Source organism: Aethalodelphis obliquidens, unplaced genomic scaffold (genome assembly GCF_003676395.1).
Source record: "Aethalodelphis obliquidens isolate GAN/ISIS:26980383/991018 unplaced genomic scaffold, ASM367639v1 scaffold23, whole genome shotgun sequence".
Taxonomy (NCBI): Eukaryota; Metazoa; Chordata; class Mammalia; order Artiodactyla; family Delphinidae; genus Aethalodelphis; species Aethalodelphis obliquidens.
In genome coordinates, this window is record NW_020837967.1 from 6,710,521 (window position 1) to 6,721,667 (window position 11,147).

Here is an 11,147-nt window from a genome sequence, read left to right on the forward strand (position 1 = left end):
ATGGAATATTACTCAGCCATAAAAAGAAACAAAACTGAGTTACTTGTAGTGAGGTGGATGGACCTAGAGTCTGTCATACAGAGTGAAGTAAGTCAGAAAGAGAAAACTAATACCATATGCTAACGCATATATATAGAATCTAAAGAAAAAAAAATGGTACTGATGAACCTAGTTGCAGGGCAGGAATAAAGAGGTAGACATAGAGAATGGACTTGAGGACACGGGTGGGAGGGCGAAGCTGGGACGAAGTGAGAGTAGCATCGACATATATACACTACTGAATGTAAAACAGTTGGCTGGTGGGAAGCAGCAGCACAGCACAGGAATATCGGCTCAGTGCTTTGTGATGATGACCTAACGGGATGGGATAGGGAGGATGGGAGGGAGGCTACCTAGAGGGAGGGGATATGGGGACATGTGTATGCATATGGCTGATTTGCTTGGTTGTGCAACAGAAACTAACACAGTACTGTGAAGCAATTATACTCCAATAAAGATCTATTAAAAAAAATTACTCTAGAGGACAAGAAAATTCAACATAAGAAAAGACCTCATAACAGAAACAAAGCCCAGTTAAGCAGGTAAAAAATAATAGAGCAGAAAGATTATTTATGTCCTAGAATGGTTACAAGCCAATGTGCAGAATATAGGAAATCAAGCATATTTCTTATCTTAATGAAAGGAGGTGTAAGCAACTTCTAAGGTTACTCTGAGATTGGGTGGGTTAAGATCCATGAGTGTCACAATAATAAAGAATAAACATTTTACTTAAAAGAAATAGGAATGTAATGAACCTATAAACCTGAGAGCAGAAGTACAGTGGAAAGTATCTGGATGAAAAACTAGCAATTTCACTGTGGGTTTGGCCAACAAGATTACTAAGTCTTGCTAAGGCTGCAGGTGAGGTTGTTATCCACTGTCACTGGACCTCTGCCACCTGTGAGAGAGAGCACTATACTCCAGAGAGACAGATAACAATGAGATACAATTAAAAGAACAGGAGAAATAGCAGATAAGAGCACTGGCTCGGGAATCAGGACAATTCCACCATTTGAGAAAAATCTTAGTATCAATAGATTAAGAAAAAGTAGTTTTATTACCATTGAATTTCCCATTTCAGGACAGCCATTTATATACTACTTTTGCAAAGAGAGAGTAAAAGAAAGTAACTGGGAAAGGAAGACTTGGTTAAATGCTAGAGGAATCTCAAGTAGTAAAAATAATGCTTATGATAGCGCTGAAAATTACAAGCTTGAAATGACTGGTGGGCAAGTCATTTCTTTTCTTGTTACTGTATACTGGATATACAGTAACTGGATAATTTTATTCTATGTAGAAAAAGCCTGAACCACAGTTCTAATATTAGCATATGTACTGGGTTGAATAGCATCCACCCCAAATTCCTGTCTACCTAGAACCTGGGCCTATGACCTGATTTGGAAATAGGGTCTTTACAGATGTAGTCAAGTTAAGAGGAGGTCATACTAGATTAGGGTCGACCCTAAATCCAATGACTAGAGTCCTTAGAAGGTGAGACAGAGACACACACAAGGAAAGGCCACTTGAGGACAGAGGGAGAGACTGGAGTGACGCAGCCTCAAGCCAAAGAACACCCTGGATGCCGGCAACTCCAGGATCTAGGAAGAGTCAAGGAAAGGTTCTTCCCTAAAGCCTTGGGATGGAGCATGGCCCTGCTGACACCCTGATCTCAGACTTCTATCCTCCGGAACTGCAGGAGAATAAATGTTTGTTGTTTTCAGCCACTCAGTTTGTGGGACTTTGTCATGGCAGCCCCAGGAAACCAAAACAGCATGCTAAGTAAAATTTTCTTCTTTATTAATTAAATAAATTATTTACTGAGCACCCACCCTATGAGAGGCACACTATACTAGGGGCTGGGGTTAGATTTTAAATATTTCTCTCATATATCATTTTTCAATACTGGTTCTAAAACTATGACATTAAAGGCAAATATCTAATCAACCATCTAAAATAATTTGAAACTCTAAAATCCTGAGACAAAACTTATATTCTGTGCAGGGTCCAAACAACTAATTTAAAAACTCTTTACATCATAAAAAACAAGTAACTGTTTAAATTAACCAATATTTATTAAATCTTTTTAAAAATTTATTTACTTAATTTATTTATTTTTGGCTGCATTGGGTCTTTGTTGCTGCGCGGGCTTCCTCCAGTTGCGGTGAGCGGGGCCTACTCTTTGTTGCGGTGCGTGGGCTTCTCACTGCAGTGGCTTCTCTTGTTGCGGAGCACGGGCTCTAGGTGCACAGGCTTCAGTAGTTGCAGCACGCAGGCTCAGTAGTTGCGGCTCACGGGCTCTAGAGCACAGGCTCAGTAGTTGTGGTGCACGGGCTTAGTTGCTCCGTGGCACGTGGGATCTTCCCAGACCAGACCTCGAACCTGTGTCCGCTGTACGGGCAGGCGGATTCTCAACCACTGTGCCACCAGGGAAGCCCTATTACCTTACATCTTGATGAAATTTTGCTTATTTATACATAAATATGAAAATATCAAAAGAGCATTCCAAAGCCCCTTTTATAATTGGTGTTGGGTTTAACTGACAAATAATTTGTCTTTATTTCAGTTATTCGGTCTTATTCTATTTATATACATTTTCTGAGGAACAGATTTCAAAGTTATTTTTATTATAATTTGTCTTTATTTCAGTTATTCTATCTTAATTTATTCTATTTATATACATTTTCTGAGATTTCAAAGTTATTTTTATTTTTAATTTTTTTAAATTTACATTTCCTTTTTTATTAGTGACATTGAACACTTTTTCTAAGGCACAAAGTTATTTTTAGATATATGTTTCTTATTCCTTTCAAAGGTTAATATAAAGTTTACGTTTAGAAAGGGTATAGCTGAGATGACAAGGAGGTAAATTTAATGCCCTGACTAATATACAGAAAGCATTACTGATCACTGAGTGAAACGTTTAACTTTTTATAAATAAAAAAATAAAACCTAGAATACTGTAACAATCTTAGGGGAAAGAAGAAGAAAACAGTCAATCATACACAGGCAGCCGTTGGATAAACTGAATTCTGCTGTTATTTTCCCAAAAACTCTAAAAGTGACATTGTAAATCTCTTTATTATTAATACTACATTGCAAATGAGTAGCTACAACCAGGTGTTGGTCAATTTTCCTTACAAATATGCCCCAACATTGAATGCTCGTTTCAAAATAACAGGCTGGCTCTCGGTACTCACACTATATAGGTCTCTGGTTTCTTCCTTCATTTTCGGGATCTCCAGGAGGAGGGCCCAGACTTCCCCTCTGAGCTGGAGTGGGATTCCTTTGTAAATTCTCCTATGAAACTTATTAAAAGAAACATAAATTGAAAGTTACAAACTGACAAAGCTTAGACTAGTCCCTTAAATCAAACTAATGAATATTTGTTAGTCTTTTCTTTTCGAAGGATTCCTCATAATTGATACAATTTAACATGGCACATTTGGATCCTCTCATCTCTACTTTTCAGATCCAAACAGGAAGGCATATACAGAGAAAGCACAGAATAAACAAGAAAATGTTAAGTATGCCCAGTACATTAGTTATTTTCATACACTGCAAAGGTGTTCCTTCAGTGGCACGAGAGCACAATCAGTGTTCTTTAAGTTGTGAACATCTGACTTACACACCCCCCACTGATATAACTAACTAGATACACATTTTCTTCTTTTTCCCTCCTACATCTAAAAGGTTCCAAATAGCAAAAGGGTTCTCTTGTGTCAAAGTGCCTTCAAGGAGGGTAGAGTCTCTCTAGAACCTTCTCATAACTCAATGTGACCTATAGTCTTCATTCAAGTCCACCTCCACCCCCCAAACACACACTCTCTCCCTCTTCCCTCTCCTCTTCCCAATTCTGGAGCGTTTCTTCAGGAAAACCCCTGTCCTCTTCTTAATGACATTGATCCTATCTGACCAGACAAAAATAGTGATAAATTTCCATCAAGAAGGAGCATCATCACCTTTGAATGAAATTAGGTATAAATCATCAGCATCATTAACACTCTGGGTCCTTGAAAGTACACTGCCATCACTCTAAGAATCTTAAGACTCACCATACTTCTCCATCTTCTTGTAATTATATCTTTTTTCTCAAGGCTAATTACGTATTCAAAATAACATATAAACCTATTATGTTCATTACAAAGTTGTGCATAAGGAAACTTTGAAACTTAAAAGTAGATGAAACTTAAAAGGAAATGATTAAAGAAATTACGGCAGAAACTTCAGGAGCGAGGTAAGAATAAGTACATAGTTACCTTTATGATCAAAATAATATATTGAAGTAGTACGGCCAAGAAAATAAGATGCAAGTTCTAATAATTGAGATGTTGACGAGCTATGAACTAATAAGCAGAGCTTCAACTTCTACAATTATACTAGATTTTTAAAAATGAAACCTTTAGTAACTAAATTATGATGTAGCTTTAAGAAACTCTGATTTTAAATCAGTGACACTATAGAATAACTTTTCCTGTGAAACACTGAATACTGTGAAGTTGATTCCATCAGATAATTACATACATAATCTCAGTTTTGTTCTCTTGGTATAAACACAGTAAGTTTCAAATTTGAAATTCCAGCAGGGAATCAAGGGACAAAGAAGTGGCCTGCCTAGGCCAAGAATTCCATCTTCCTGCTCCTGCTTCAGGATATTTCTGCCAAATCACACTGCCCCTTAGAGATCACAACTTTATTAAAGTAGTAGAATTTATCAGTAGAAGGGGACAGCTGGTCATCCCAACTCAAAAGTGAACAACATTCGTTCATTCACTGTAAACAGAAACTGTAATGACTTTCTGCTTTGTGGCCAATGCTTACTAGGTACTATGGATACAAACTTGAAAAAGTTCTGTGGCGTTCACAGTGTAGTGGGGAAGATAATCATAGAATCATATAATTATAAACATAATCCTTTGTAATAAGGTCACATATGTTAATTCCTATCAGAGCTGAGTATCACACCCTGAGGGGCAAGTCGTGATAGACATCATCCCCACCAGAGGTGGGCCTGGGTGGTAATGGGAGAATGGCAGGTGCCACGCTGTCTCATCTGGGGGAGTGATTTCAGGAGGCAGCTGGCCCTTACGGAACAGACACGAGATTCTAAGGGAAACCAGAAACAGTTTAGGGATAAAGGTGTTGGGGGCAGGGGCAGTGAATCTGCTGTGGTGGTCACTTCTTTATTGGTCCAACACCGGGGCTCTCATCCCAAGACTATACCAGAGATACTATAATGGAGGAAGGGGGGCGAGTTCTGCGGGAGAGAGTAAGGAAAGATTTCCTTTAGAGAGGATGACAACAAACTCAACATAAAGGATATGCAGGAATTTTCCAGGAAGGAGAAATGAGGATGGGGACGAGGGTACAGATAGTGATAAATCAAACAGTAATAGCAATGTTAGTAACACCAGTTACACTAACTAACATTTTATGATTATTTATTAGGAGCTGAGATATGTTTCTAGATCAAAGTATTCCTCGTAGTATTTTTACATTCCTAAAGAGGTAGGTACAGTGCTTATCATGTCCATTTTACAGATGAGAAAATCAGGTGTAGAAAGGTTTAGTAATAAGCTCAAAGTCACACAACTAATACACTGTGGAAGAACTGAAATTCAAGTAGTCAGATTTCATAGACCATAGTCTGAACAATCATGATATATATAGAATTTTTATATGTTGGATTTTAATATTTTAATATTCCAATTTGAAAAGTACTACCTTTAAAATTCTGTTACAATTTTATTTTATGGGTATGATCTCTGTTCACTTGCCAATAAAATCAAGCGGTCTATTTCAGTCACACAGATACATTTAAAAATCCATCAACTAAAAAAAAAACAATTTTTTTTTTCCATCAACTGACCTAATGTTTTCAACACGTCTTTCTAACCTTACTGGTTTCAAAATAGTGATAAATGTGCAGTACGTGTCAGCATGGCTGCGAGTGAGTAAACTTTTCAGCCCAGCAAGTTTGGCTCAGTTTGGTGGGACTATCAAAACTGCAAGTGAACTCCAGGAGACAAAAGTTTACTCTCTGAGCTGCCTGTGCTCTTCATTGGCTTCATTTCCATCAGTCGTCCCTGCTCCGTTGGTCCCTTCGTCTCTGTCTCCAAATAGGCCCACGTCTCCTGAGTCTGGATCTGAAAGCTTTAGAATCCACAAGGCCCTAATGCCTCTTACAACCACCTTCTATTTCCTTCCGGCCTTTTACTGACAAACACCGAAAGGGAGAGCTAGCAAACAGATGGTATCTGGACGTAGCATCTCTTGCTTGTCACTAATAATGGCCTTGAGAAATTTATTTCTAAACATCGTGCCTCCATTTTCACATCAGTACAATCAAATGTTGGCTAATATGAGTCTGTTAGTTACCTGACGAACAAAGGTCCATTCAGTTATTTAACCAGAAAAAAAAATGTGTATCTGTAGTAGGAACTCTGCTGTGACAGAGCTTAGACACAATTAATAATGGCTAGTTAAATCAGAATGGCCTCTACTTAGCAGAGATAACTTCATCTCTTCATTTAATAGATTGTATTTTAAAAATACACTATGACTGTACATAGGGGGCAGTCACTGTGAAAACACAGGCAACCGTAATGGCAACTATTTTTCATTAAATCTTATATTCTAAAAATTCAAATATTCTTATCAGAGCTATATATTTTTATTTAAAGATATTTTTAGATACTTCTTTGTACCACTACTACATAAGTAAGGAGTCTGTTGAGAGAAAACTTATACCTCCCTTTGGAAGAGAAGAAAAATATATACTACTTTTTAACTTCAATGCAACTTAAAACTGGGTATGAACTGAGAGCAGCATTCTTTTAGAAGGTACATTCTACCTCATACCAGATTGGACCATATATATCATCAAATAACTCTAGCATTATAGCTGTGGGAAAATACTTTAAAATTATTCATGAAAGGAAGAGCTCTACTAAAATCCCTCTTATTGGGAAGTATGTTAGCCAGAGTTGCTGTGAGCCTAACAGCCCAGTAGAATGCTCATTTTTACGGAGGCTTATATACTTTCCGACATATGTATAAAGCCACACAATTCTACAAATATTTTATTGAACTGAAGCTGAGACGAAAGTGTAGGTGCAACACATCAAAACTGATCCTGTAATTAGCGCTTGAGAGACCTTTCCACAAAGATGTCAGGTGAAGTAGTTGTCAGTTTTAGGCCAGTCTGAGAAGCAGAGTGTTAAACAAGAGCACAGGGGTCATGACCAACATCCTACTCTGAACGGATTCTTCTTGAAGCACCTTAATGAAATCAGCAACCCAGAAATGAACTTACTCCTGATGAAATAAAATAGTAAGAGTCTAATGGAATTTAAATAGGGATATTTAGGATGCTCAAAAAGAAGAGTGACCTTATTCCTGTGAGATACCCCATGACAAAAAGATTTCCATGGCTGAATAAGTGTCATGCAATTTAAGGTCCCTCTTGAAAATTTCTACCACGTTATAATATTAAAGATGATGAGGCATCCTGTAGTAAAGAAACCTGCTTACCTCGGTTCAGCTTTATCCCAACTTTATTTAACCAGAGAGCCCCTTTCTCATGTAATAATAAACAACACTTACTGACTGCATATTAAGTATCAGACACTATTCTTTGTGCTTTACATGAATTAACTTATTTAATCCTCAGAACGACTCTGTGAAGGAGGTATTGTGATTACCCCCATTTTACAGACAAGTAAACTAAGGCAGAAAAAGGTTAAATACCTTCCTCCAGGTCATACTACTAGTAATGTGGCAGAGCTAGGGATTGAACCTAGGATAGTCTATTGCTTAACCATTAGGCAACAATGCTTTTGTGTAATACCCGTTAGACCCCAAGGAACTGCTGCTCCCTGGAATTCTTGTTGGTAAAGGCTGACACACAACAATTTGTATCTATGTAAAAAGGAAAAAAATATATAATGCATGGAAAAAAAGTGTGAGGAAACAGACAAAAATCCTAACAGCTCAGTGTTTTGCTGTAGGATTATGGAAGATTTCTTTTTTCCCTTTAAGTATTTTTTACTGCCCAACCTTTCAAAAAACTGATAGCAGTAGTCAATCCTATTGAATGCTTATTATATGCGAGGTGCAATGCCAAGTGCTTTATATGCATGAAATCACTAAATCTTCATCTCTTTGAAATGGGTATTGTTATCTCCACTTTATAGATGAGGAATCCGAGGCTTAGATGTCAGCTGTTCTCAAGGCATGGGCCATGAGGTCAAGACTATTTTTGTAATGATACTAAACCATTATTTGCCTCTTTCCCTATGTTGACTTTGGCACTGGGAGCACAAAAGCCATGGTGGTGAAGGCCCTGGCACCGCAACACAAACTGAGGCAGAGGAAGCACTGTGCTGGCAGTCATTGCATTCTTTCCTCACAGTTTAAAAAAGAGGTCAGTTCGCTTAGGAACGCCCTTGACGAAGCAGTAGAAACTATTAATTTCATTCAATCTCAATCCTGAATACACACACGTCTTATTAATATTCTGAGAGATGAGGTGGAACGCACACAGAGCAGAGCGCCGGCCTCAAGAAAGAGCATTTATGAAATTGTATGAATCGCGATCTGCACCAACTGCTTTGGTCACGGACACCGTCATTACTTGAAAGAACGACTGACCAGCCAATCATGGTTGTTCACACTGGGTACTTAGCAGACATTCTTCTCAAAAATAAATGAAGTAAGCCACTTTAAGGAAAATACCTGACAGTATTTTTGCCCCTGATAACATCTGCCCTTTCAAGCAAAAGTTAGAATTTTGGAAAACTTACACCACTAGGAACTTCACAGCTTCCCAATATTTAAGGAAGAATAGTAGGAATTAGTAGGAATTCCTACTGATTAGATTAGTAGGAATATTAATAGATGTATGCATTTTTACAAATTGATTCAAAACAGCACAGAGTCAATGCGAGGTAAAAAGATCTGGGGCGGGGTGCGAGGGTGGTCTGCTAGAAGCTTTAGGACAAGGAGACGCTCCTGCTTCACAGAAAGCTTTCAGAGGCCAGGCCTCTCTCCTTCTGAGCAGAGAGACAGGGGGGTACAAAGCCTGGAATGACGGCAATAATCCTGATCCCAAAGGGAAGCCAAGCTCAGCAGGAAGCCGACACTGAAGTAGGCAGAGAAGAGAAACGGAAAGAAACGAAATCACAGGCAACATAACCAAGTAGCGGAATTCAATCATCCCCGAAAGCCAGCTGGCCTCTGGACTGTCCGCCACATCCTCTCAATTCCTGCAACCCATCTGAACTGGCTATTCTGTGACAGCACAAAGACTCCTAATTTGAGGCATTCCACTCAATTAAATTACACTTAAAAAATTTTTAAGAATATGAACATAATACTCTTATAATTAAAGAGGAACTTTTACTGGGAAAATCCACATTGAATTTGTATAGTTTCATAAGGAAGTAACATTTTTAATTACCTTTTCAGTGTTCTTGTATTTTTCCCATCCTTTTAGCATTTTCAACCATTTAGTAGTTCTTTCAATTTCCAGGTGCTTTTGCTAAAAATAAAATTGAAATTCATTGTTACTGTTTGTTTCAGGCTTCTTTTACTTACAAATTACAAAAAACTGTCAAGGAAAATGCTGCTGAAAAAGGACTACTAAAAAAGTTATGCTATATTGGACAGCAAATATCCTAACTTTTTTTTTTAAAGTTGTATAATTGATGACATTTGTGTCAACAGTATCCCCCCGCCGACGTTAAGACACGTAGGAGATGCTCCATTGGGACAGGTAAAGAGAAAGGGATCACTTAAATTTTCTAACATTTTAATCACTGAAAACACTGGCTGCTCTACAAATTTAAGCCAAAAGGAAATTTTAAAACAGTCTGAAATATTTTTATGAAGCATCAAAAACACAACTTCAAAATTCCATTCTCTTCTTTCACATTTTACCGATTTCTGGCATCTTAATGTTTTCGGTGACAAAGGTGGTTTTGTAAAGGAGAATTGGGTATTACTGGGGGGAGATCATCATATAACTAGCACTACGTTAGTGAAAAACTGTACAAAAATAAGTAATAGTTGCTGTCCCAAGGCAAGTTCACCGCCTGCTAAGGGTACCCAACATGGAATATGCAGTGTTGTGACCTAGAGGCAGAGACGGTGACTCAAGTTCTGTGGAGGGAGCAGTCGAACCCACCCAGGGGCGTCAGAGGAGGCGAGTATAAATGAAGGACTGGAAGAGGGCTAGGGTTTTTATCAAGTGCAACATGGGAAAGAACATTCCGAGAAGCATGGACAGATGTACTTCTTCGACAATGCGGCAGTGTAGGGGGTAAAAAAGGAACCATCCGGAGCTGAGGCTGAACACACTGGTGGGGGTCTTGGCTGTCACACTAAATTAAGATTTGGGGCAAAGCTGGAAACGGGGAAGGTGGCAGAGAAAAGGCTTCTTCCGCACTTCTTTGGTTTCAAGGAGAAGGGCATTTTTCCTAAGTACTCGGGTGGGCTCTCCAATCTCTTATTCACTCCTATGGTGGTAGAGTGACTTACTTGATTCGTACATTTAGAAAAAACTGGGTGTGCACAGCCCTCTGTCCCTTTGCTTTGGGAGCCCAGCTACCCTCAGAAAATCCATGTGTACTCTGTCCTTTCAGGCAGGAAAAACATCCTCTCCAGCCAAGAAGTCTGGGTGACCCCTGTGCCCATGACCAGGTGAGCAAGTCCTCTCCTCTGGGGGCGCAGCCTAGGAGGCCCCTCGCTGCCGCACACCTAACCTCCTACCCCCTGACTACTCCATCCACGAAGGCCGAGATATTCGCTGCTTCCCCACTGCCTGGAACAGAGCCCGGCAGGGTCCACTACTAATGATGACCTTTTCATGAGAACAAAACTCAACAGAATTCTTTCTTATGAGTGAGCTGAGATTCTGCTATTTTGTTAATTCTCCTCGATCCCAGCATTGTCTTTTCAGAAGGCCTAAGTGTATTAAGTGCATCTAAAAAGTAAATGAAATGGAAGACTACACAGGAAAGAAAATGGTTCTGAGGATACATTTTATGCTCAAAAATGTATGCTCGTGGGCTTCCCTGGTGGCACAGTGGTTGAGAGTCCGTCTGCCGATG

The 11,147-nt window shown here is 39.0% G+C and overlaps 1 protein-coding gene across 7 annotated transcripts in view; it reads right to left on the reverse strand.

Annotated features, from left to right (window-relative positions):
* The window catches only part of USP6NL (USP6 N-terminal like), a 185,868-nt gene that overhangs the window by 29,033 nt on the left and 145,688 nt on the right, over positions 1–11,147 (reverse strand). For all 7 annotated transcript variants that reach the window (XM_027121606.1, XM_027121609.1, XM_027121605.1 and 4 more), the window contains 2 exons: positions 9,497–9,577; positions 3,237–3,344 (listed from right to left, as the gene is read on the reverse strand). In XM_027121606.1, the coding sequence (XP_026977407.1) occupies positions 3,237–3,344; positions 9,497–9,577 (189 nt within the window). The remainder of the gene's footprint in view (positions 1–3,236; positions 3,345–9,496; positions 9,578–11,147) is intronic.